This window comes from Falco rusticolus, chromosome 1, assembly GCF_015220075.1.
Source record: "Falco rusticolus isolate bFalRus1 chromosome 1, bFalRus1.pri, whole genome shotgun sequence".
Lineage (NCBI taxonomy): Eukaryota > Metazoa > Chordata > Aves > Falconiformes > Falconidae > Falco > Falco rusticolus.
In genome coordinates this window covers 19,911,124-19,937,006 of record NC_051187.1, presented here as the reverse complement: position 1 = coordinate 19,937,006, position 25,883 = coordinate 19,911,124, and the positions used below count along the sequence as shown (strand labels likewise).

The window sequence follows — 25,883 nt, the reverse complement described above, 5'->3', positions numbered from 1 at the left end:
CCCCCCCCCCCCGGCCCCCCCCCCCCCCCCCCGGGCGGTCAGGTGCAGCGCCCGGTGCCGCGGGGCTCCGCTGCCCCCTCCCGCCCCCGCCCCGGGCTCCGTCCCTGCTTACCTGGGGGCCAGCCCTGCGGTGCCTTACCTCCTGCGGGCCCCGGAGCCCCTCGAGCCGGGCCCGGGCCCTGCGGCTCCCGGCGGGGGCCGGCGCCGGTGGCGGTGCTGCGCTGTCCGCAGCGCGCGGGGCTTTTATAGGATCGGGCTCGTAGTAACGGGGATCTCGGCTCATTCATAGAAAAGCATCAACCTACACAATGACGTGAGCGCTACGTCAGCGAGGAAATTTAGGGAACGGGAAGACGCTACTATTTATATCGGCGCGGGGGGAGGACAGCGGCACGGAGCCGGGCAGGGGGTCCGGGCTGCACCGGGACCCCGGTCCCCCCCCCCGATCCCCCCCGGCTCCCACCTGGTCCCCGGCTCCTCGAGGTGCACAGAGGAGCAGCACCCAGCACCCTGCATCCCACCTGCAGATCCAGGGGCTGTGCATCCATGGAGGCACAAGCAGAGGGTGCCAGGACCCCGGGGGCTGCGGCGGGGGGCACCCCCTGCCCAAGCCCTGGGTGTCTGCCCGGGCACGCACAGGATCCCAGGGCACCCACCACCCCCTGCCCTGGCCACCCCACTAGGCCAGAGCGTGGCCCTATCCTGCTGTCAGGGTGTCACCATGGGGCTGGCGATGTGGGGGCTGCCTGAGTCCCTCCCCTCGTGGAAAGAGGTTGCACATGGTGCCGGGGGTTCCCACACTCGGACACCAGCCGTGGGGTGCCCCCTGCCCACCTGCCCCTCCCACCCACGGCAATGTCCTGGGCAGCACCTCCTGCCTGCCCCCCAGCAAGACCCCCCATCCCTCCGCTGCCACAAGCACCCATGGGTGCCAGCACAATGCCCTGTGGGAGGATGGGACAGCACAAAGTGGTGTGAGGGGTGAGTTTAGAGTATGGGGGGGGGCAACTTAGTGCAGCACCTTGCTGCCCTGACCCCTCTGGCCTCCTGGCGGGACCTGGCCCATGCTCCCGCTGGGACTGGGTCCCCCAAAAGCCATCGGTGCCCCCGAGCCAGACAAGTCGTGGTTTCATGGCTGAGTTAATTCTGCTTCCCCCCCCCCCACCATCTCAAATACCAGCCCCCCCCCCCCCCAATATGGGCCTTGAGTCGTGTCCAGGGGGACGGGGGAGGGATCCTTTCCCCCCCCCCCATCCATCCATCTCTCCCCCCCCTCCCCGATTCCTGCTGGAGCCGTCTGACCTCACTCTGCTCTGGCGAAGCATCATAGCGGTCGCCACAGCAACAGCGGCGTTGTCATTGACAGCAGCATCCGCGCCCGCCAGCATCCACCGCTGCGCAGCGCAAGGCCGCACGCTGCTGTGGGGGCCCAGGCCACAACCCCCCACCCCATTCCTCACACCCCCAAATACCTGCAGAGGGGTTCAGGGAATGAGCCCCCCCAAAAAACTCACCTCCCCCCTCTCCGCCAACTGCCCACCTTAGGGTGATGCCACCCCACTAGAAATCCCCCAAAAGTCCTCACACACACCCCCCCGAAGATATATGGGGGGGTGTCCCCCTTTTTTTTTCCCTACGCAGGACCGGCGCCCGCCCCGTCGGGGCTCTCCGGTTCGGGAAGGGGAGCCGGGGGGGGGGGTGGGAATCGCTGCCGCAGCGCTCCCCGCCGCAACCGTGACTCAGCCCCGGGATTAGTCAGCAACCGGGGCCGGCCCACCCGCAACCGGCTGCGCAGCTCCACCGCCCCCTCGGGGGGCTGCCGCCCCCTCCCCCCACACACCGCCCCGGTCCCCCCGACGCGCGTCGGGGGGACCGGGGCGGTGTGTGGGGGGAGGGGGCGGCAGCCCCCCGAGGGGTAGTTGGGGGGGGGGGGGTCGCATCCCGGAGCGTGGCCCGTTGCTGCCATCTCGTGGGCTTTCCACTAGTGGCTGCAGACGTGTCCCAGTCGGGGGGGGGGGCGTGGGGGGGTGTAGCGGGGGCTTGCTGTTGTGGGTGGAGAGGGGCAGGTCACCCGTGGGGCTTGCAAAGGTTTGCGGGGGGGGAGAGGGGAAAGGCGGTGGTCGATGAGGAGGGTTGGAGATGATGGCACATGAGGAAGGGGTCTCTTCACCCCACAATAGGGTCCCATTCCCTCGGGAACCATCGCCTTGCAGGGATGGGTGCCCTTGTTTAAGCATCACCCCACAAAGAAGGGGTCCCATCATCCCACCACGCATCACCTGAAAGGGAAGGGGTCCTATCATCCCACCAATCATCACCTGAAAGGGAAGGGGTCCCATCATCCCACCAATCATCACCTGAAAGGGAAGGGGTCCCATCATCCCACCAATCATCACCTGGAAGGGAAGGGGTCCCATCATCCCACCAAGCATCACTCCACAGGGATGGGGGCTTCACCTGCCTGAGTGTCACCCTGCAGGGAAGGGGTCCCATTGCTCCATCAAGCATCACCCCTCAAGGAAGGGGTCCCACTGCCCTATGGAACATCATCTTGCAGGGATGGGTGCTCTTGTCTGCCCGAGTATCACCCCACAAAGAAGGGGTCCCACTGCCCCATGAAGGGGTCTCATTGCCCCATGAAGCATCGTCTCATAGAGAATGGGGTCTCATCACATCCCCCAGTATCACCCCACTGGAAGTGTTTCTCACCCATCTTGACTATCTTCCCACAAGGAAGGGGTCCTACTGCTCCATGAAGCATCACCCATAAGGGAGGGTGTCCCATCACCTCACTGAGCATCACCCCACAGGGCCGGGATCCTCACCAGGTAGGTGAGCGTCAGCCTGCAGGGAAGGGCTCCCATCACCCCATCAGGCATCACCCCACAAGGAAGGGGTCCCACTGCTCCAGGAAACATCACCTTGCAGGGATGGGTGCCCTTGTCTGCCCAAGCACCACCCTCCAAGGAAGGGGTCCCACTGGCTCCTCCAGCTGACGGGGACCTCACCAAGTTCAACAAGTGCAAAGCCCTGTCCCTGGGGGGAACAGCCCCAGGCACCGGGATAGCCCAGGGGCCAGCAGAAATGGTCCTGGGGGTCCTGGGGGGCACCCAGTTGGCAGTGAGCCAGCAACGTGCCCTTGGTTTGAAGGAGGCGAATGGTGTCCTGGGCTCCAGGATGAGGGAGGGGATCTCTGCTCTCTGGTGAGTGCTGGGGAGGCCACTCCTGCAGTGCTGGGTCCGGTGCTGGGCTCCCCAGCGCAAGAGATGAGGACATGCTGGAGAGAGGCCAATGAAGGACCACTAAGAAGGTTAAAGTACTGGAGCATCTATCCTACAGCTGGGAAGGCTCAGCCTGGGGAAGAGAAGGCTCGGGGGACCTTATCAATGTATATATGTACCTGGATATACGTACCTGGAGGGAGGGTGCAGAGACAATGGAGCTGGGCTCGGCTCGGTGGTGCCCAGGGCCAAGGCCGGGGTGATGGGCGCAGCCTGAATCACCGGGCTTCTCTCTGACCGTCAGGTAACGTTTTTTCACTGGGAGGGGAGCACTGGGAGAGGCTGCCCGGGGAGGTGGTGGAGTCACCATCCTTGGGGTGACCCAAAAATCCATCTGGGCAGGCGGCCTCGGGCAGCCCTGCTTGAGCAGAGGGTTGGAGGATGACCTGTGGTCAGCCTCAGCCACTGTGTGATTCTGTCCCTCATGCACCTGAACGTCCCCCCCTGAGAAAGGGTCCCCCCACTGCCCCAGGAAATGCCACCTTGCAGGGACGGGTGCCCTTGTCTGGCCAAGTATCACCCTGCAGAAATCACCCCCTTGGGATGGGACCCCCCTCAGCATGACCCCACACAGAAGGGGTCCCATTGCCCCATCAAGCATCACTTCACAGAGAAGGGCGTCCCCCCCCCCCCCCCCCCCCCCCCAAGCATCACCTCCATCAGCCCCCAAGGAAGGCGTCCCTTGCCCACCCCAGTGTTGCCATCCAGCCAGCTGCAGGGAGCAGCCACCCCCAGCCTGCCCACCCTGGCTGGCAGGGGGCTGTGACATGCTGGGGGGTGTCCCCCCCTTCCCACCACCTCACAGGGGTCCTCTCATGTTGGGGGCCACCAGGCACCCTGGGAGCACCTGGCAGGGTCCTGTGGCTGCCCCCAGCCTCGCTTCGCAGCAGGCAGGGCTCAGCACAGGCATCCCCAGGGTCCTGCCTAACTGTGGGAGGTGGGCAGCACCCATCCAGCCCCCAGGAGCAGCTCAGGACTGTTATGAGTTTCACGGCCTCAGCCCGGCAGAGGCGGAGGGGACGTGCATCCCCCTGCAAGGCCAGAGGCTGCAGCGGCGGGGCGCGGGGGGCTGCCACAGCCCGGCACCAGCGGGAAAATGAAGTGCGAGCTGCCAGCGGGGGCTGCAGGCTCCTGGCGGTGCCGGATGCGGCCCGGCTGGCCAACGCGCCGTAATCGAAGACATGTGTGTGGGCTTTGGGGAGAGGCTGCGCTGGGAAACAGGGCCCTGCAGAGACCGGGGGGCTGTATCCTGTCCAAAAGCCCAGGTCCCACATGAAGCCAGGCATGCGAACGCGATCCAAACCACAGCTGGATTTGAACCGAATCTCCCAGCATCTGGGCTAATTTGCTGCAACTTTGATTGATCGTGGGGAGGGGGCACAGGCGGGAGACGCTCCAGCTCAGACCTCCCAACAGAGCCAATGACTTAACCAGAGCTGGTTCCAATCTGCTCAGCACATTGAGGCGAAAATGCCCCTTTCCCCGTGCGCTCCCGGTCGCGCTGCTGGCTCTGCCCGTGTTCCCGCAGCCCGGCCGGCTGTCCCCCGCAGGGCTGAGCATGTGTGTGGATCCTTGGGGAGCCCGGGCAGATTTTGGGATCTCTGGGTGCAGGATGTCGAGTCAGGCCACCTGGGGTTGGGGCTTACCCAGGGGTGCAGAGCAGGGCAGGAGTGGGGATACTAGTGAATCCAACCCCCCTCTACCTGCCCAGAGTCCCTGTGGGCACTGATCCCCTCCGCTCCTGGGAGAGGCTGGGAATGGGCGAGGAGCTGGAAAAGAGGATGGAAAAGGTGAAGGTTTTTCCATTGCCCCCCTTTGGTCACTGCCCCGAGGGCTCGGCGTCACTCAGCAGGTAGCTGGGGCAGCCGGGGGTCCCGGGTGGCCCCGGGGGAGGCAGCTGTCTGGGAGCCGCTGGCTGCCGTGATTTATGCGACTCAGCCCCATAAATTACCAGGACGGAGCCCGCGGGAGCCATCGCTCACAGCGACGTCCAGAGCTCGCTGCCAGAACCTGAAACACTTCCAGCCATTAATTGAAGGGGTGGGGGGAAGGGGGGGTGGGGAGGAGGGAATTAGTGCCCGGGGAGTTGGGATTAAACCAGGGCTCTGTAACGAGGGTCGCCCACGTCCCTCTCCCAGGATCCCAATGCTTCCTGTGGGCGCCAGCCCAGGTTGGGGAGCAGGAAGGGGGATTTCCGAGCCGGTGCCTGGGATGCGCCCACCCACCACAGGGTCCCCGTGGGCAGCTCATTCCAGTCCCCAGGGTGGCTTTCCCAGAGTGAGCTGGGACACCCTGGATCAGATGGGAATCTGAGGATGCGTTCCAGCCAAGTGATGCTGAGCTGGGAGGGCCACGGCTACTGCCACCGCGCACCCTCCTCACCAGCACCCATCCTTTTTTCTACCGTATCAGGGCTGGCCAAATCCTGTTCCGGAGGCTGCCACTCACCAAGGCACCAGGGTTTTGGAGTGAAACCTCACAAGCATCCGGGCTGGCCCCAGCCAGGAGGGATGGCCAGCACTCAGGGTGCCCTGCTCAGGTCATGGGGTGCCGGCGGGACCCCCCCGGGGTTAGCGGCTGGCCCGGAGGTGCCCATCACGATGCACAAGAAGGTTGTGCAAGAGGCTGCGGCCGTGAGAAAGGAGAAGTGAAAGTGTGAAGCGAGAGGCAGCTCCCCCCATGCCAAGGAGGGGGACACCCCAGGCTGCACCCCCAGCCCAGCAGCTTTTCCAGGGGCAGCTGGAGGGATGAAGTGAGGGGAAACGTGGCTGCCTCCCCCTCCTCCTCCTCCTCATCCCAAACCACCACAAGCCCCCCGCCCACCCCGAGCCGCCGCCACACATCTGGACGCCAGGGCTGAGCCCCCCTCACTCCCCCCCCCCCGCTTTCTACCTCCCCCCCAGATTAGAGCCGGCTGCCTTCGCCCTTCCAACCCCCTTCCCTACATCACCTGCACCCACTGGGGTCCCCCCTCAGCACCCTGCACTGATAACACCCACTCCACCTCTCCCACCCACTGGGTGCTACACCCGGGGGTGTATCAAGCACCCATCCGTGGGGCAGCAAGCACAGCCTGGTAGGACCCCAGCGCTTTATCCTTCTTCACCGCCCGCCCCGTCGGGTCCCACCGCGCACCTGCACGGGGAGGAGCCGCCGCCGGTAACGGCGGGGGTGGAGCGCACCGGGAGCCGCTAGATGGCGCCCTGCGAGCGGCACCGACAGCGCGGGGGGGGCACGGACATCTGCTTTTGCCTGGAGTTACCGAGGGGACGGGGGGGCCCTCCTGGGCCTCCCGCCCCCCCCCCTCCCCGCCGCCTCGGTAACTCCAGGCAAAAGCTGATGTGCTAATGATGGAGACCCCTGAGGGGGCGACGGGGTCGCGGCGGGAGGAGACCGGGAGGGGGAAAACCGGGTTGGGAGAAGGAGGAGGAGACCGGGATGGGGAGGGAGGGGAGGGGACGGGGGGGGGGGCCCGGCTTGTCGGTGCCCCGCCCGGGGATGGGAGGAGGAAAACCTCCCGCCGTCCCTTTAACAGCCAGCGGCGCTGCTCGGAGTTCAGGCCGGGGTCAGGGGGAGTTCGCAGCCCGGGTTTCACCTCCGAGCTGGCGGCGTCGGGAACCCCGAGGAACCGTCGCTACTTCTTCCACCTCCTCCTCCTCCTCCTCCCGTTCCGTAGGACCGGCCGGGAGCGCGGGGTATGGAGGAACAGCAGCACCAGAAGAGGAGGAGGGTGGAGGGGAACAGCAACCGGCGGCGGCCCCCCCCGGGGCTGAGCCATGAGAGTTCACCGAGACCTCGGCTGGTTGGCGGAGGCCACCGGGCGCCCAGGTAAACGGGGGGAGGGGGGCGCGCTAAAAAAATTCGGGGAGGGGGGGAAAACCCACCCCAAAAAGCAGCTCTGCCGGCGCTTGACTTTACCCACCTGGGCAGGGGGGAACGGGCACCGGAGCCGAGGCGGGGAGGGGAGGTCCTGCTGCCCCCCGCCCCGGGCTGTCCCCCCGCTCACCTCGCGGGGGGGGGGGGGGAGGAAACGGGGGCGGGGGGCGCCGGGGGGGCACGGCCGGCCGCCTCCCGGGACGGGGATGCATAAGAGCCGGGAGGCGCGGCGGGGAGCCGGGGCAGCGGCGCTGCGCAGGTAACGGCAGGCGGCGGCCCCGGGGGGGGGGGGGGGGCAGGCACAGGGGTACAGGGGCGGGGGGCACCGGCCCGGTCCCCTCGAGCAGGTGGGCGCGGGGGGCCGGGGCGCCGACGGGGCCGGGGCGCGGTGCTGGCGGCGGCGGTGGGTGATGTCACTTTCTCCAAAACCCTCCGGGGGTTTTCGCCCCCCTCCCACCCCCCCGGCCCGCCGCGAAGCGAGCCCCCATATAAGCGGTGGCACCGGCCAAGCAGCCGCGCAGAGTGGCCGGGACGCAGCGGCGTGAAGCGCTGGGGGCCGAGCCCCGACACCCCCCCCCCCACCTCCCCCACGTGTGGGCTGAGCCCCCCGACGTGCGGCTGGAGCCCCCCACTCGTGGGCCGAAGGGCTGGGTGGGGGGGGCAGGTGGGGTGCCGCGCTGACGGGGCGGTGTGTTGCAGGGCGGCGGGCGAGGAGCGGGATGCTGGACGCCATGGAGGTGCCGAGCCACTCGCGGCAGCTGCTGCTGCAGCTGAACACGCAGCGCACCAAGGGCTTCCTGTGCGACGTGATCATCGTGGTGCAGAACGCGCTCTTCCGCGCGCACAAGAACATCCTGGCGGCCAGCAGCGCTTACCTCAAGTCGCTGGTGGTGCACGACAACCTGCTCAACCTGGACCATGAGATGGTGAGCCCCGGCATCTTTCGCCTCATCCTCGACTTCATCTACACCGGCCGCCTGGCTGAGTGCGAGCCGGGCAGCGAGCAGAGCCTGGGCGCCGTGCTGGCCGCCGCCAGCTACCTCCAGATCCCCGGCTTGGTGGCCCTTTGCAAGAAGAAGCTGAAACGCAGTGGCAAGTACTGCCACCTGCGCGGGGGCTATGCGCCCTACAAGCTGGGCCGGGGGCTGCGCGCCACCACGCCAGTCATCCAGGCCTGCTACTCGGGGACGCCGCGGCCCGTGGACCTGCCGCCCGTGGAGCCGGCGCCGCCGCTCAACACACAATGCGGGGAGCTGTACGCCTCGGCCGCCCAGGGCGCCCCGCTGCACCCCCATGGGCTGTGCCCCCCCGAGCGTCACTGCTCGCCGCCCTGCGGCCTCGACCTCTCCAAGAAGAGCCCCACCGGCCCCTCCACCCAGCTCCTGCCCACTGACCGCCTGCTGCCTGGCGAGCCCCGCGAGCCCTCGCTTCCCCCACGGCACGACAGCCCCCCCGTCAGCGCTGGCCTCCTGGCTGGCCACCCCGCCGCCTACAAGGATTCCCCGCCGGGCGGCGAGCCAGGGGGGCACCCCCATGTCCCCGACCCCTTCCGCAGCACGCCACCCTGCGCCGAGCCCCCACTGCCCCGTGCTGACGGGCGCGAGCTGATGTACCGCTGGATGAAGCACGAGCCCCTGGGCCCCTACCTGGACGAGGGGGAGGCAGAGAAGGAGCTGGAGCGGGAGGAAAAGGCCGAGTCGCCGCCCACAGCGCCGCAGCCCCGCTACCCCAGCGTGGAAAGCAACGACCTGGAGCCCGATAACAGCACCAGCGAGGAGACGGGCAGCAGCGAGGGCCCCTCGCCCGGCGATGCACTGGACCGCTACTGCAACCACCTGGGCTACGAGCCGGAGAGCCTGGGCGACAACTTATACGTCTGCATCCCCTGTGGCAAGGGCTTCCCCAGCTCCGAGCAGCTCAATGCCCACGTGGAGGCCCACAACGAAGAGGAGCTCTATCACAAGGCAGCGGCCGAGCAGGCCGTGCCCTTCCTGGACAAGGGTGGCCCGGGGCTGGGTGACATCCTGCGGCCCTACCGCTGCTCCTCCTGCGACAAGTCCTACAAGGACCCGGCCACGCTGCGGCAGCATGAGAAGACGCACTGGCTGACGCGCCCCTACCCCTGCACCATCTGCGGCAAGAAGTTCACGCAACGCGGCACCATGACCCGCCACATGCGCAGCCATCTCGGCCTCAAGCCCTTTGCCTGCGACGCCTGCGGGATGCGCTTCACCCGCCAGTACCGCCTGACCGAGCACATGCGCATCCATTCAGGCGAGAAGCCCTACGAGTGCCAGGTGTGCGGTGGGAAGTTCGCCCAGCAGCGCAACCTCATCAGCCACATGAAGATGCACGCGGCTGGCCCTGACGGCAAAGCCAAGCTGGACTTCCCCGACAGCGTCTACGCCATGGCCCGCCTCACCGCCGACCAGCTGGGGCTCAAGCAGGAGAAGGCGGCCGAGCTGCTCTCCCACACCTCGCACTTCCTCAGCGACCCCAAGGCCATGGAGAGCCTCTACCCACTGGCCAAGTTCACGGCCGAGCACCTGGGGCTGAGCCAGGACAAGGCGGCCGAGGTGCTGGCGCAGGCTCCGCACCTCCATGCCGAGGCTGCCCGGACCATAGAGCGATACTCGCCCCCCTAGCACCGGCCTGGCTGGGGGGCATGGGGGGCTGCCAGGCTCCCCTTGCTGCCCAGTGTGGAGCTGGGGGGGGGCGTGGCGAGAGGTGGTGGGTGCTCATCCCCCGGCGCTGCCGACGGCCCTGGAGAACTTGCTCGTAGCGGAAGGTCCCATGAGAGCTGCCCCGGGATGGCTGGACGGCGTGTCCCGCCACGAGCGCCCCGGCTTGCCCGGGAGAAGCTGGTAATTCAGGGACTGACCTCGCAGTGCAGCTGCCCCCTGGCCAGGGGGGCTGCCAGGGTGCCCCCCCATCCCGGCACGGGGCCGGGAGCGAAGCACAAGCTGTGAGGCTGGGCTGCGCCCCGAGGCTTTGGAGGACATGAGCCCGCTCCTTACCTCAGGCCTGTCCCCGGTGCTGCCCCCCGGGTGAGGGGATGCCCTTGGCAGCTGCCCAGTCACCCCAACCCCATGGTGGGAGCCACCGGTGCGCTGGGACCCGGACTGTGCCGCCTGGACCGCCGTGGGACCGTGAGTAGCTCATCCGTGGCAGCCAGAGCGATGCTTCTGAGCTGCCGTCCCCACCGAGAGCGGCAAGTGGGGCTGGGGGGTTGCGTGGTGGCCGGACCCCCCCCCGGGGCCACGCTGGGAGCTCGGGGAAAGACTGACAGAGCAGGACGGTGGAGTCTGAGCGGCGGGCGCAGGGCAGCGGGGCGGGGGTCGTGTCCGTGCCACGGGGGGGAGGCTGGGATATCTCGATGCTCCTCGCCCCGGAGCCAGCACTGACCTCCCGGCCTGAACCCCGTGGCCCGGGCAGCGGCACCCTGTTTTCAGGAGGTGGGGCAGGGTCTGTCACAGACTGAGCCCCTGGGCCCTGCCCCAGAGGCGCCTCGCCATCAGGGATGCCCGGGGAGCCCTGGGGGGTTCAGGGACCCGGTGGCTTTGCCCTCGGGTGGCCTCTTGCCTCGATTTTTTTTTTTTTTTTTGGCCAAAGATACCCGTCCCCAGCGTGGCCAGGCCGGGCCAGGGAGTTCATGACAAAGACAAAGCAGTCTGGTTTGTCAGCTATGGGGCGGTGGGCAGGGGCTGCGGGAGGGGCTGGGGGCAGGGAGCCGTGGGAGGCGTGGGGGCTGCCCTGGGCTGGGCTGTGGTGACCTGGGGCTGAGTCCCCCACTGGGGCACCCCCTGCCACCACCGCACCTCCTCTCCCGCCTTCTGCTCGGTGTGGGCAAAGCCCCCCCCCCCCCGACCCCCCCAGCCTGTGCCCTGACCCCTCTGCCTGGGGCTAATGTGAAGCTTCCCCCCTCCCTCAGCCCCCTCCTCTCCTTTGCACACGAGGCCCCCGGGGCAGCCGCCAGCAGCGACTGTCCCCGGCCTCGCCGCCACTGTGCCTTAGCCTGAGCTGGCCGCTCCTGCCCAGGTGCCCCCCTTGCCCCCCCGGCCTTGCCCGGGTCTCCCACCGGGGGTCCCCAGGGCTGGCAGCGTCCCTCCGGAGGGCTGCCGTGGGGCGAGCGGCAGCAGCACCCAAAGCACAGCTGGCAGCACCCAGCGGGGCCGCCGGCCCCCTCTGTATCACGTCCGATTTGTACACGGGCTCCTCGCCCCCCTTTTTTTTTTCTATAGTGGAAACCGAACGAGCAATAAAGTGACATTAACGTGCGTGGCCTCGCGTCCTTCTCTGGGGGTGGGTCCCGCCGGTGTGGGGTCGGTGCTGAACAGGGCTGGGCGGTGACCCTGGTGGGCACAGGCTGGAGGGGGGACGATGGCTGCAAAGGGAGGGGAGGCGAGGGGCTTTGCGGTGCATCTGGTTTGCCCAGAGCCCCCTTGGCTGGGGAGGGGCAGCAGCTGCAGGTGGGCCAGGGCTGCTGTCACGCTTGCGAGCACAAACATATCCTGCTGCCGTCCCTCCCCGGTGCCCTCTGTGCCCACCCCCTGACAGCAACTCGCTCGCCGATGGCAAATGAAACAACACGCTGCACAGACAAATGTTTAATACCAAAAATTATTAAGACCAATTTAACAAAATAGCCTGAACGTGGCCACCTCCCCGAGACATGGGCTCCCCGCGGGGGCTCGGGGCAGCAGCCTGGCACAGACGGCCCCAGGCACAGGGTGCTCAAGCCAGCAAGTCCCTGCTCCGCTCGCCATCGTGCCGGCCGGTCTGGTGGCAGCGAGACCTCTGTCCCACGGCTGAGCCTGTGGCATGGCACGAGGGGTCAGGCCCTGGCAGAGCTGCATGTCCCGCTGAGCTGGTGGTACCCCGGGAAAGAGCTTTGCAAAGCAGCCCTGGGGCAGCTCTGTTAGAAAACAAACATTTAAATACACCCTGCAGCGTGGAGAAGGCGAAGTCTATGTGCTGTGCACAGCCAGCGCGGCACTGCAGGCGGCTGCAGGCATCAAACCCGGGTGTGGGTGCTGTGCGCGCTGCGGCCCCAGGTGGGCTCAGCTGTGGTGATGGCTCCGTGTGTCCTGCAGCAACACGGGCACCCCAAAGTCTCTGTCAAACCAGCTCTGCCCCACGGCACAGCCCCTCCTTCACGGCGCCCCGAGGCTCGGGGGCGTTCCGAGGGCACAGGTTAGCCAGCGCAACCCGCTCGTCTCCATCGTCTCCATCGCTGTGCTGGGCAGCCCCGCTGCGGCCCGACATCGCCGAGGCGCTGCCCCTGGCACTGGTCCTCGCTGTGAGCCAGGTGGCCAGCGCAGGGGTAACGCTGGGCTTCCTGATGCAGACACCGGGTCCGAGCCACCCACGCAGGAAAGGAAAACGCTGGGCTCCGTCCTGCTGCTTCCTCCGCCACCTCTGCCGCTTCCCTCCCACGGCCGCGGCGCCCCAGCAGGGACTGGGGGCGGTCTCGGGGTCACTCCCACCCTCTGCTCATGGGACTGGGAGTTGCCAGAGCTCCAGGGGCGCCGGTTCATGGGTTAACGCTCCCTCTTAGCTTCTGTATCTGGCATGTTAACGGTGCTGGGGATGGGACACTTGGTGATGGGACAACATTGCGCGTGGGGGCTCAGCAACACCCCAACCAGCCCCTGGTGGGGTATGACCCAGTGACGAGGCAGCGGGGTCCCTTCATGGCTCCCTCCACAGCGAAGGGGCAACTTGAGAGGGGACCCTTCCAGCCAGGCAAGCAGTGGGGGCCCGGCTGCTGCCCTGGCTCCCCCCAGCCCTGCCCGGCCGCGCAGCCACAGGCAGGAGCTGGATCCCACAAGCAAGAGGAGCCCGTGGCAACGTGAGGACACACGGACCTGCCAGCCAGCCAGTTCTCAGGGACTTGGAGAATTTTGTTAGCCTCATGCCGAGTCTTAGGTCAAAAAGGTAGTGGGGTGGGACTAAGGGATCTGGGGGAGGAGGGAAGGGGCAGGTAATGGCAGGGGAGCAGGACAGAAAGCAGCTGTGGGGGTGTTCAAAGCCTCCCCCCAACAAAGCAAGCAGGGCACACACCTAAAAACTAACCTCTACTGAACTCTGAAACGAAACTCCACAAGCAAACCCCGCACCAGGGAGAGGACAAGCACTGCTGCAAGCAGCATCCCCTGCCTGGGCCAGGCGCAGGCGGGGAGGGGGCCGGAGGCCTGGGGCTGCCTGGGCCACGGAGGGCGAACAGGCTGGGGCAGGAAGGAACCTGCCCTTGAAGTCCACGGCCTCCCCGAGGGGCACGAGCTAGATTAAGCAATCCCAAAGTCTGCGCTGGCACAGCCCCAGTCTCTGCCCTACCCAGCCTACAAACCCAAAGAGCCACCGCCGCGTGACTCGAGCTCTCTGCAACCAAGCAAACCAAGCAAAAGGCTGGTGATCCGGCACGGGGCTCACCCAAAGCTTCCCTGGCCAGCGGGGCTTGCCAGCTCCGCTCTGGCACTGCCCAAAGGCTGGTGGGACCCTCAGCAGCCCAGCCTCCACGTGAACCATCCACAGCAATGACCTTCCCAGCTGGTCTGCCCTCAGGGGAGGGCCCTTCGCAGCACGGCCGTTCTGGGGTGGGTTGAAGACGTGGCGTTTATTGTTCATGGTGGGCTGGAAGGCGGTGGCGGCGCGCGGTGAGGGCTGCCGCTGAAGCCGGTCTCCCACTGCAACAGGCTGCGTGACTCGCTCAGGGGCTGTCAGCCCCGATCGGCCCCCTCAGCCCTCCTGGGCCCACTTGAGGAAGGTGGGGATGTCCCGCACTGGCACGTTGCGGGTCAATGCTTTGACTCGCAGATTCCGGTCGTCCGTCAGCAAAACCACTTCCCTGAGCAAACGGATGGGATCGTCTGCAACAAGAGCAACGAGAGAGTAAGCGGTGCGAAGCTCAGGGCCCCCTGCTCTACGCCAGCCCTTGCACCCATCCCGCATCATGCTGTCCCCCCCCCATGCCCTGCCACCCTCCGCAGGGTGCTGCGCCCCAGGCACGGCAGGGCCACCCGGCACCCCGGCAGCGCTCCCAGCTCCCTGCCAAGGCTTCCCGGCACGGCTTGGAGGCAGCACCTCATCTCGAAGGCTGCCTTCTCCCCGCCCTGTGCTGGCTGGGGGATGATTCGTGACCCCTGCCCACAGCCCTGGGGCCGGGAAGGCCGATGAGCAGTGCCAGGACGCTGCGTTGCCCGCATGGCACACGGTGCACCGTGCCGCAGGCAGGGAAGAGGAGGTCCTGCTGCCTGACCCAGGCCAGGAAGACGGCCCGCGACCCTGGCTCCAGCAGGAAGCTGGTGCTATTATTCTGGTGATCTCATTATAAGATCTAAAACCACCCCTTATTTTTTGTGAAGCTTTTTGGAGTCGCCACTGACACCGAGGCGTTTCTGGCTGGGGCTCAGACAGCCAGAAAGAGTTGAAGCCTGAGAAACAACCGAAGGGATCTTGCCCCCAGATGGATGAGCTGCCCCGCACGCAACGGGCCGGGCTGGGATGTGGGAGCCACGCTTATGTGTGTGCGAAGCAGGGGAAGCATATGGGGTATGTGTAAGCAGCTGGGTCCTGTGACCAGAGTACTGTTCCTATGAGCACAGGAAACACAGTGCCTCTGAGCCAGGACGGGAATGGAAAAAACAGAGTTTATGGGAGCCCAACATGGGCCCAGACTGGCTGCGCGGGGAGCGGCAGGACGAGGGGAAGGGGAGTGTGGCCAGGAACATGGGCTACAGTCACGGTGTCGGGGCAGATGATGGCGGGGTGAGTGTCCCGGCCAGCCCATGGCAGCAGGAAGGGGAGCAGAGGCTTGGCGGGAGGGTAGGCCTGGGGCCGATGGCTGCTGAAAGCAGGATCAGGAGGTTTTGTGCGGACACTTTAAGAAATGTGTAACAATAAACATCCTCTGCTCCGCGCTGGTGACGCGCCTCCTTGTTACAAACCAGAGGCTGTCAGCTTGTCAGGCCCCATTCCCCATAATCCACATGATTTCAAAATTCAGCATCATTTGCACATAAACATTTGGTGACGGTTTCTCTGTGAATCTGACAAGTTAAGCTGCTAAGAATTCACACTGACAAATGCGGGTTGATTTCTTGGGCAGCTGCTGATGCGATTCCCATCCCCACCGCCCTGGCAAAAGCCTGGGGGCTGTCTGGTCCCAGTACATGTGGCTGATGCCAACTGGGCTCCAGCAGAGGAAAGGGCTCTGGACAGGAGGCATCAGGGCTCGCAGGGAGGAGGCTCTTTGGGCCCTTCGTCACTGCTGCCAGCACTACAAAATGTGTCTGTGGACATTGATGGTGGTCTTCTCGCAGCCTGGGGCATCCCCAGAGCGCAGTGAGGTGCACATTTGGCAATGCAGTGGGAGGGCCACAGCCTGGGGCTGACTGGAGGCAGGAGGTGGCACCTTGGTGTTGAAAGAGGCAAAATGTGGGAGAGATTGGTTCCAAGGGCCGTGAAAAAGAGACGAGAAGAGTCTATGGAATGCAACAGAGAAGGGACAAAGAGGACGTGAGGATGTTCTACCTTTGTTGGAGGGCATGAAATCCTTGGCCTTGTCGTTGCAATAGTGGAGGCAGCAGGACAGAATCAGATCGTCATTGTTTCCCTGGAAGAGAAGGGCAACGTTACCCTTGGCACGAAAAAACCTGCAACCCCACCAGCCTGATTTTTGCACTGCCTTGAAACACCCTGCCACCGCTCAGCAGAGAGCAGGGCCACTCCGAACCGAAACACACGCAGCCCGCAGGAGCCTGCCCAGCTCTCTGCAAAGGGGGTGGCAAAGAGCCTCCAGCCCTCGGCAGTGCTGCCTCCCCATCTGGGATGCCCCTCACCTGCTGGCCAGTGGTGTCTTCGCTGCGGAAGGAGATGGACTCCAGCTCGTTGCCTCGGCTGGTCAGAGCCCTCAAGCAGTTGTCCCGGCTCTCAAATCGTTCCTCCAGGAACTCGATGGATTTCCTGGCTCTCTCCTGCACTTGGCGGGCATAGCCTGCAGCCCGGTGCTCCATCTCAGGGCCCTTGGCCAGGCCGTCCAGCTCGTTTATCACTTAAAACAGGAAGAGGAGGTACAGTTACTATGGGACAAGGTGCTCCCATGACCGGCTGCTGGAGCACGCAAATTGCCAAGGCCTCAGGGCCGGGGCACTGGGAGCTGGCTCAGGAAATCTGGGTTCAGCTGCCACAGCGTCCCTGTACTCCTGGACTTGGCTGTGGGTCTGGAAAAGATTTGCTGCCTTCTACCTCTGCAGGTCACCTGGCTTGGCCCCGAAAGTGCAGGCACCTCGTCCCTGCAGGGCGGGTTAATGCTCCCTAAGGGCACCTCGCTCTGCTCTGTGAAACGCTGGGAGCATCCCTGTGCCCACTGCTTCACGCTCCTGCATCACAACCAACAGCACACCCACATGTGTCCCAGGCTGTCAGAAAGCCACGGCCTCTTGCAGCCTGCTCCTTTGCCTCCGAGCGCAGCAGTGGCCAGCAGCACCGTGCCTCCTGTCCCGCACTGCACCGCCTGGCTCTGCACCTCTGGGCTCCCTGTGCTTATTCAGACATGAAAGCTGCTGCCCACCTGCCGCAGCACCACACGCGGGAACAGGGTCACGCATGGGAGCAGGCAGTTCCCACCCGGTCACTGCTTCCCGTGCAAGCCCTGCCCTATTTTCCCACCTGAAGTGGCTGTCCCAGGCTCCCGGCAGGGGACACACACTCTCCAACACCTCACCCATCTGGGATGCATATCTGCCCCGACACACACCGCTTGAGCCTGGGATCAGGCGGATTCCCAGCCCGTTTGCCTTAACTGGAGCCTGTCAAGCCTTGGAGCCTCCTGTACCGCTGCCATGCGGCCGGGAACCCCAGCCGCTCCAGCCCCCAGTGCCCAGCAGAAGCTCGAGGGATCCCAGCAGAGCTCCAGGAGGGACCCACCCTCCGGCGCTGGGGCTGCTGGAAGAGCTGCTCTCTTGCAGAAGGAGCGTGCGTTTGCGAGCAGATGCTGCCGAGGCTGCTCGCGGCGAGGCCGGGCACACAAGCGTGCGGCCAGATGTGCACACGAGCGTCCTTGCCTGCGATGGCGTACGGGGCTGCGTGTGCGCGAGGCCGGGCGCGCGAGAGAGCTGGTGTGCACGTGTGCGCGAGGGAGCCTCTGTGCGCACAGTGTGTGTTTTAGCCATGGCTTCATTTCTGAAGATTGTTTCCGAGCCTGGAGCCAAGTCCTGAGTTCAAGTGGGAACTATGCATTCCTTGGGGGTTCGGGGAGAGAGCTCGGGGTCTGAGGCCTCTCCCCAGTGCTGTGAATCACTGCCCGGGGAGCCTGCGTGATCGCTCTGTTCCATGGTGAGACTGGCACTCACTGTCTGGGTATTCAAATTAAAGCTGCATGGAGCTGCTTTGCTCTTCGCTGGCCGGCGACTCTTCTTGCTACCGACCTGATGCTGCCATTTCCACACAATGCACGGCTGGGCCCGGGGTGGGGGGAGCCGTGCAAGAACGGAACATCAAACAGGAAAAGCTGGTATTCCCTCCCGAAATCCGCCTTCCTGCTTCCAAGCTAAACAGGCTTCAAAGGGGAGGCTTGTTTGTGCTTCTGCACCAGGCCTGGCTTCTCCATGGCGGGGTCAGCTTCAAGGAGCACGGAGCAGGTTAAAGAGCAAGAGAAACAAACCCAAGGAGAAGCTGCGAGCTTAACCCCTTGCTGCATCCCCAGGATGAGCGGAGTGCCCCGTGCCAGGGGAAGGGCACCACGTATCGCTGCTCTGGTGCATGGCACCAAAGCCTGCCCCCAGCAGACACATGCCCCCGGCTCACCCCGGGAGGCACGTTCCTCCTGCCTGCACCCAGGTCTCAGCACTGATGGCTTTCCTGGGGGATGAGGGGGAATCTGACCGACACTCGGCAAGGACAGGGAATCACTGGCTTCAGGGTGCTTCAGCAGTGGGAAGCGAGGCTCATGGCAGGCAGCGGGATGTTACTCTGCCCCCACTATGATGGGCTGTGCAGGGAGGCAGCAGGGCAGGAGCGCACTGAAGGTGCTCAGTCGCTGCTGCTCCTCCTGTCCCTGGCAGGGCAGGGCAGGGCATGCCAGGCTCCTTTGGCAGGTGGAGGGCAGCGGCATCTTGGACAGGGACAGGACCAGGGTTTTCAGCTCTCCCGTAACTGCTGCCCCTGGTTGGGGTTCCACGCAGCAGCCTCGTGCAGCCAAGCAGCCTCAGGACGCCGCCATGCAGTGGGAGGCAGGGCCATGGCTCCAGGGCAGATCCCAGCGCTCTCAGGTGTTAATCCATTCCACAGCCCCCAGGGCTGCCCAGGCCCTGCCGGTGCTGCCGGCTTCCTTCCCTTTGCTTCCACACAAAGCCCTGGCACTTCGGTGCCAAGCCACGGAGCTCCTTGGCAGCTCCTGTGCTGAGCTGGGCAGGCGGCCAGCCCTGCTCCCCCCAGCCAGGGGTCCTGTCCCCAGCTAGGGACCCCTCCTGAACTAGGCTGTTCACCTTGCAGGGAAGGGTGGCAGCTGGATGTTGGCTCTGGGGCAAGCAGAGCAGTCTGCCGGACACTGGGAGTTGAGGAGGAAGCCCCACAATGGCTTGGAGGGCAGGTACCCCGCGTGCCGCAGGCCAGGAGATCGGCACAAGCATACACCTCGCTGCCTGGACGCTGGAGATGCTCACGGGGCAGAGCTGCCCCCAGCATCCCGGGGCTGCAGCAGAGACAGGGTAGGCTGTGGGCTCTGTGAGGCTTGGTCCTGCTCCTACTCCAGTCTCTCCTGCAGCCCTCAGGGATCCTCTGAATGCCAGGCTGGCACCAGGACGCACCGGGTGCTGGAGTGACACTGGCCGGAGGAGCACTACCTCCAGCACAGAGCGTGATCAAACAATCAGAGCAAAGGCATCTAACCAAATCCTCCCGCCACCCTGGGAGACCACCCAGCAGCACAGCCGTTATCTGCCAGGGTGAGTGTTTACCAATAACGGGAACCAGCTTGCTGTTTTACTGCGAGCTTTATAAGGATAAAAAGAAGGGCTGGGCTTGAGCAGCTCTGAGACGCTGGGACACAGGCCGGCCATTTGCTCAGGCTGCCTAAGCCCCAGCTCAGCTGGGATAAGCTATCTGCTCTGATTGTTTAACAGTTCCTCCTCCTTGCTCCCTCCAAAATTCCCTCCAAATCCCATTTAACGCCCACCCAGCTCTCCCAGCCCCTGGCACCCCCAAATGCCCCAGGAGGAGGGGAGTTTGCTGAGCACCGTGGGCAGAAAGCTGGCAGGAGGGGAGAAGAGTGATCACAGGCCAAAGGAACGTTGGCCGTGGCTGGGACAAGACAGGACAGGATGGAAGCCAGCCCCATGGCACAAGGTCGGCTCCAGACCACACAGGCGCTGCGGGCACAAGGGGCACAGAGAAAGGGAGCTGGGATGGAGGGACAGCCCACGCTGGGGGCGAGGGGAAGCCCCCGCCGTAGCATTGGCCCTACTCACCGATCAGGGGCACCACCAGGATGAACTTCCTGCAGTTCAGCAGCGTTATCAAGCTGCTGAGGTGGTCGATGAAACCGTTGGTGTCCGGGACCAGGAAGACAGGTCTGATCTCCAGCTCCATCTGCCTCATTTGACTCTGGTCTTTCAGCACAGCCTGGAGGAGAAGGACACATGATGAGTGAGTAGCACGTCAGTCCTACGACCTGCGGACCCTAAGAGCAGAAGCTAAGCCTGGCTGGCATGCACGCCTCACCCAGCAAGGGCATCGTGTGAAGGAGACTGGCAAGAGGCTGCATCCATCCCACCTGCACACCTCAAACACCAACTCTTGGACCTCCGTAGCACATGTGAGTGGGATGGCAGAAGCCTCCAAGACAGCACTCTCCTAGGAAGACAGCCCAGTTCAGGCACCGGGGGGTACCGGGACCAGCCTTGAAAATGAAGGTGTTTTGGGAATTGTCCCATTTGTGGGAGTGGCAGATGCCAGGACTATCTGAACCGGTGCCAAGAGACTGAGGCTGATAGAGAACAGCAGGGAGAAAGGGGCGCTGGAGGATGGGGGTTCTGGGGCTCCACATGGAAACAGCTTAAGGTGACAAGAGCCAAAACAAACTGGTTTGGGACACACAAGCCCTGCCAACAGCATCCCAACACAGGAACCCTGAGCAGGCAGCCAGAAGGGAGGTCTGTGGGGCAGGGATGCTTGGCTGAGTACCTCACTGGCTGTCCCACCAGCTCCTACATATGCCTTGCCTTTTCCGACTCCATCCAGCTGGGAAACCAGGTGGGTTCCAGCCCTGAAAACACACAGCACTGTCCTTGGCTGATGCCTTTGCACTCACCGGAGACCAGAGGTGCTCACCCTCACATGGGGGGGTCTTCTGGGTCTCCCTAGCAACCCTCTGGGGCTGCACCTGGACGTCTGGACAATGCCAATTGCCCAAATGGGACCCAAGAGCTCACATATTACTTCAACGCTATCGAAGGACTTGGGCTCTTTAGTAAGTCACAGGCTTAAAAAACTCAGGATGCTATTCTAGTGCTTCCTCTGCTTAAAAATAGCTTCCCTGGACTTGCTGATGTTTGTTGCCTCTAATAGGAACCGGTCACCCACGGAGCACAGCAGCACTGTGGAACACATCCACCATGCAAACCCTTGTGAGACTGGGCTTGCACCCACAAGATGTGCCCTGGGGACGTGAAGCAACTCTGGATCCTGTTCTGCCCAACATTACAGTGAGCTCCCCTTGCCCAGGGTGAGGATCTGAACCCTCCCGCAGTCATGCCAAAGCCTCGGAGGCGCCCTGGAACGACAAGCTGCACGGGCCAGCAGTGGCCATGGAAAGAAGTGGTTTTTAATCCATTTCCAAGTGTTGTCATCTGGCTTTAAATCAAGGCGGCTTGATGCTGCCACCTCCCACAAGTATCTCCAGGCCAGGCAGCAACCATAACCTCACCACGTGTCTCCCACCCTCCTTCTGGCAGCGCAGGGCCTGGGGCCACAGCTCCCATCGACTCCGAGGGGCGATGGGCAGAGCGGGGAGCGTGCCAGGTTCTGCCTGCTGCGTGGGGATACGCCACCCACATCGCACAGGGGCAGCTGCGATGGCACCAATGTCCCCATACAGATGTTGCCATGGGCAGCCACACGCCACATGCCTGCCTGCGCCCTGCCTTCACCCAGGGAGGTGCTGGCACTTCCCAGTGGCACGAGAAGAGCTGCAGCTGGGGACAAGCTGAAGTCACCTCCAGCATGGTGCTGCCGCTGCCTGCTTGCTGTAAGGAGAGCAGCAGGTGGGGTCCCTCCCCAGGGTTTTGGGGTGCAGGAGGAGACACTTGTCCCTGGGAGGATGACAAGCTCAGCCCCTGCTTAGCTCCACCTGCCATGGAGAGACAGAGGAGGGCCCGGCTGACCAAGGCAGAGACCCAGAGCAAAGCACCATGTCCTCTGAACAGCGGCCAAAGAGGCTGATGGACCTGAACCAGCAGGAAGGGGATGAAGAAACCATGTGGCCTCTGATGGGCGACGACAGACCCCTGCCTGCACCCCAGTATGGCTCCCTGACCCTGGGGCTCGCCCTGGCCGGCGAGAGCAATCTCAGGAGCACGGCGTGAGCATGAGGCTCACCTACCCCTCCAGCCAGGGGCACGGGGGTGACGGCGGCAGGGGGCAGTACCCTCGTGTGTGGCATTTGCCCCAGCAGCTTTTGCAGCCCGTACCCAGCCAATTCCTGGCAGCGGTGAGCAACGCCTGTGCCGGCCGTCACGTCCCATTCCGCTCGCCGGGCCGCCCGGTGAGAGAAGGACACAGGATGCGCCGGGAGTGAAAGAGCGAGGTCGGCGGGGAGCGTGCCAAGTCCCCGCGCACAGCTCCGGGCCGCTCGGGGAGCCAGAGGGAAACTCGCCTTTGCAGAGTTCAGAGGCCGGCAGCGAGATTTATTTTTGTTTGTGTGAGTAAAAGGCTGCAGAAGCCTCCGGCCAAGGGGTTTTGGGGGAGAGAGGAGTGGCCTGTGATTCATGCGGAGGCTGGCTGGCCCCTCGCCAGAGATGAAAGGGAGCCCATGTGCGGGGAACCGGGAGGCGAGTGCGGTGTTAACCCTTCTGCCGGTGCGTGGGGCACGGTCCTGTGGGGAGGACCGAGAGCGTGGGGGATGCGGATTGGGATGCCCACATCTGGGGCCTGGCTTCTGTGCCACCACCACGGCCAGGAACGAGCTGCTGGTCCCGCTGTGCCTCAGTTTCCCCAATGTGAGGACCGGGAGACGGTGGCCCACGTGCCCTGGAGTCTGAAGAAGACCCTGGGGAGAGCGGCGCGGTTCAAACTGCAGAGGTACAGCCTCAATGGCCCAGGTGCTTTAGGATGGCCACATTTTAGCCTTGTCTTATTGGGGTTAAACACACTGCATGGCTTGGTGGCACTGCTGGAGGTGGCAGGGGACCTCTGAGGCCGGGGGGGTCCCTGCTCCCCCCAGGGCCAGGCAGCCTCCCCTCTCCTGCCTCCTGCACCCGCACACTGCAGCCATCAGAGCTGCTCCCACCTGCAGCCCTCTGTCTGTCCTGCTGCTCTGGCCAGGGGGGCTTCTCCCTGGAGCTGGGGCATCTCCCAGGAGCTGCAGCTTCTCCCTGGAGCTGGGGCTTCTCCCTGGAGCTGGGGCTTCTCCCTGGAGCTGGGGCTTCTCCCAGGAGCTGGGGCTTCTCCCTGGAGCTGGGGCTTGTCCCAGGAGCTGGGGCTTGTCCCAGGAGCTGGGGCTTCTCCCTGGAGCTGGGGCTTGTCCCAGGAGCTGGGGCTTCTCCCTGGAGCTGGGGCTTCTCCCTGGAGCTGGGGCTTCTCCCAGGAGCTGGGGCCTCTCCCTGGAGCTGGGGCTTGTCCCAGGAGCTGGGGCTTCTCCCAGGAGCTGGGGCTTCTCCCTGGAGCTGGGCCGGAGCCGGAGGTGGCTCCCCCGGCTGCCCCAGCTGGTGGCAGCACTGAGAGCAGACACTCCTGCACACACGGTCCCCAATTCCCAGCTCATCCATCAGCTGGGATCACCTGGGGGATTCCTCGGAAGCCGATGTCCGGCTGAGGGCTTCCAGTGGGCACAGGGGACCAGTGCCCCCAGAGCCAGCCCAGCCGGTGGTACCTTCTGCGGAGTGCCAGGGGGGACACCTGAGGGTCCCACCACAAGCACAGGACAGGAGGACGCTCCGCATGGACCCCTGGGGCTCCGCACACGGACCCCAGGGCTCCTCTGCCCCTGGTGCTGGGCTAGCAGAGAGGCCTGGAGCCGAAGCTCAGCAGAGGTGAGTGCCCCACTGCTTTCGGGATGGGTCACATGGGGTCACACCTCTCTGCCAGGACGGATGGGCCGTCACCATCCTGCCACCACTTCTGCTGCCCCGACCCGCTCTCCAACCGCGGGGACACCCGGCGCCGCTGCCCCTTCCAGCCCCGCGTGCTCCGCGGGAATCGGAGGCGGATTTTCCAGGGCTGAGAACAATGCCTCTGTAGTCTCCTGCTCGAGGGCTTCCTCCTCCCAAGGCTCGTCTTCCTCAGGAGTAAACGTGCCCCGTGCCTGGTAGCAAAGCGGGGCCGCCGCCGTGGCGGAGCCGCCGTGGGTGGGTGTGCATCTTCCGCAGCCAGCAGGCACCCGCTCCCAGGCAGGTGCGTGTCGGCGCGTGTGCACCCGCGGCATTGTTCCTGCGCGCCGAGGAGAGCGTGAATGGGATACGGCTATATTTAGCCACTTACTCACACTACCGCCACAAAGGAGCGGCTGCATCTTAAGGGGGCGGCCGTTCCGTGGGCTCAGAAGGGACAGGAGAGCGGCTATTTTGGGAAGACATGTCATAATTGGCCGCCCCGGTTAAGCTGCTTCTGTAATGCTGAGCAAAACAATAGCAGCATCCAGAGGAAGAGCCTGTTATGTTTCAGGTGGGATGTTTTCAACCGGTCAGGAAACCCGACCGCTCCCAGCGCACAGCAGCGGCACAAAGGACAGGGGACGCCGAACAGCATGGACCAAGGGCCTGGCCAAGCAGCGGGGGTGGCTGGGAGCAGGCGGCAGGACCCGGGGCCGGCAGGGGACAGCTTTGCCCAAGAACGCTGCCGGCCCCGGCAGTGCCACTGATGCCTCCCCTTGTCCACCTGCCTGCCTGGCCTCTCATCTCTCCAAATACCTGGACAGCACCCAGGTACGTGCCTGGTCTTTCACCTCGCCCCAATGCATCGCTGCTGTCACCAGGCTGCGACATGGGGCTGGCAGGCGGTTCTGTCCCCATCTGGGCAAGTGGTGAGGGCAGCGGCAGGCTGGCAGTGGAGCCAGGGAGCAGCAGCCAACTCGTAAGCCAGGGCCAGGCAGCAAAGGGCTGCCTCCAAGCAACCAGGGCTGCCCAGGGAGATGAGACTATGACCTATCCCTGCTCTGGCCTATCTCTTACCCCCTCCCCAGAGTGAAAGTTTTGGGGTCCAAGCTCGTGAATGGAGCTGAGCGCTCCTCTTCCCTCTACAGCTGGTGCTGGCCAAGGGCCACCCCTGTTTGCCATTTACCCTGCCTGGACCTGGGCTCCCCCAGCAGCTGGAGCCACAGTCCCGCACACCCCCGGCCAGGGCAGGGTCTGAAGGAGCACAGTAAAGCCCAAACCTCCTCCCGGAGGTGTAAATGTGACCCCGGCACGGGAGCTGCAGCGGGGACCCGCAGCCAGGCGATGCCAGGCAGGTAAGCAGCAGCAGTGAACCTGGGACAAGTGCTGGGTGGATGATCTCCATTAGCAGCAGAGCTGGGCTGTGAGAGATGGATGGGGAGGATGCCAAAGGCAAGGATAGGGCAAGAAAACCTGCCGGGGAGAAGGCAGTGCATTTAGCTGCAAGAAGCGCCCGCCACGCTGTAAGTTGCAGGTGAGGCTGTGACACAACACTCCCCTTGGGTGCAAAAAGAAAATGGATGGCCAAGAGATGAGGGCTTTGCCCCACACTGTGTCCCTGCACACACCAGCCCAGATTCTACAGTAGGCAGCCACAGCACCTGGGCTCTCTGGACCCGAGTCCCCACCCCGTGCACATGGCCGTGCACAGAGAGCTGAGGCTCTCAGCTGTGCTGAGACAGGAGTCGCGTCTGCTGGACTCGGATGAATATGTGGAGCTGTGGCTTGTCCCCAGGACAGTGAAAGGGGGACTCAGAGAGCAGCTGATGCGTGAACTCCCTAGGTGAGCGGCGAACGAGAGAAACAGGATGTAACAGGGAATGCAGAAGGTTCCCAGGTCCCAGGAAACACAAAATCTTATGGGATGATCAGGAAGGTTAAGGATCACAGGCCAAGAGTGGGAAAGCGGAGGCGGTGGATGCTGAGCTGGCTCTGACCTGGCCTCCCCAGGCAGCACTTTCCACCTGAGCTCCTCCGCCTCTCCAGCTCCGGCTGCGTGGTCACTACCAGGGCAGGGAGAGGACCGGGGCAAGCACACGTGTTCTGCTCCGGGCTGTTCCCAGCTAGCTATGGACTGGATGACTTTACCGAAGCCCCAAGGACTTCTCCTCCACCCTGCGCCTTCAGACTCCAACTGCACCTCAGCTCTCAGCTGTGCAGCCCCTGAAGCTGCCCACACCCTCGTTCTGACCTCTCTCTGCCTGCGAGCATCAGCCCCAGCACGGCTGGGGAGGAAGGGAGGAGCACACCAGGGGGAGAAAGCCCCTGACAGCATCAGGCAGCCCCCACTCTCCCCGCAGAATGGGCAGCGGCCATCCCGGGGGGCCCTGCTGCAGCTGGGCTAGTCGCCGGGGCCGGG

At 64.6% G+C, this 25,883-nt stretch overlaps 2 protein-coding genes across 4 annotated transcripts in view; one reads left to right on the top strand and one right to left on the bottom strand.

Annotated features, from left to right (window-relative positions):
- The first annotated feature begins 6,821 nt into the window (after nt 1-6,821).
- HIC1 (HIC ZBTB transcriptional repressor 1) lies at nt 6,822-11,434 on the top strand. The gene is made up of 2 exons (XM_037374316.1): nt 6,822-7,109; nt 7,857-11,434. Exons 1-2 carry the CDS (start codon nt 7,058-7,060, stop codon nt 9,800-9,802), a joined length of 1,998 nt encoding a protein of 665 aa, XP_037230213.1. The 5' UTR covers nt 6,822-7,057; the 3' UTR covers nt 9,803-11,434.
- A 315-nt stretch (nt 11,435-11,749) lies between these two features.
- The window catches only part of SMG6 (SMG6 nonsense mediated mRNA decay factor), a 118,466-nt gene continuing 104,332 nt past the window's right edge, over nt 11,750-25,883 (bottom strand). For all 3 annotated transcript variants that reach the window (XM_037374107.1, XM_037374092.1, XM_037374098.1), the window contains exons 16-19: nt 19,625-19,778; nt 15,998-16,209; nt 15,690-15,771; nt 11,750-14,026 (exon numbers count right to left, since the gene is read on the bottom strand). In XM_037374107.1, coding sequence (XP_037230004.1) covers nt 13,896-14,026; nt 15,690-15,771; nt 15,998-16,209; nt 19,625-19,778 — 579 coding nt within the window. In that variant the 3' untranslated portion in view covers nt 11,750-13,895. The remainder of the gene's footprint in view (nt 14,027-15,689; nt 15,772-15,997; nt 16,210-19,624; nt 19,779-25,883) is intronic.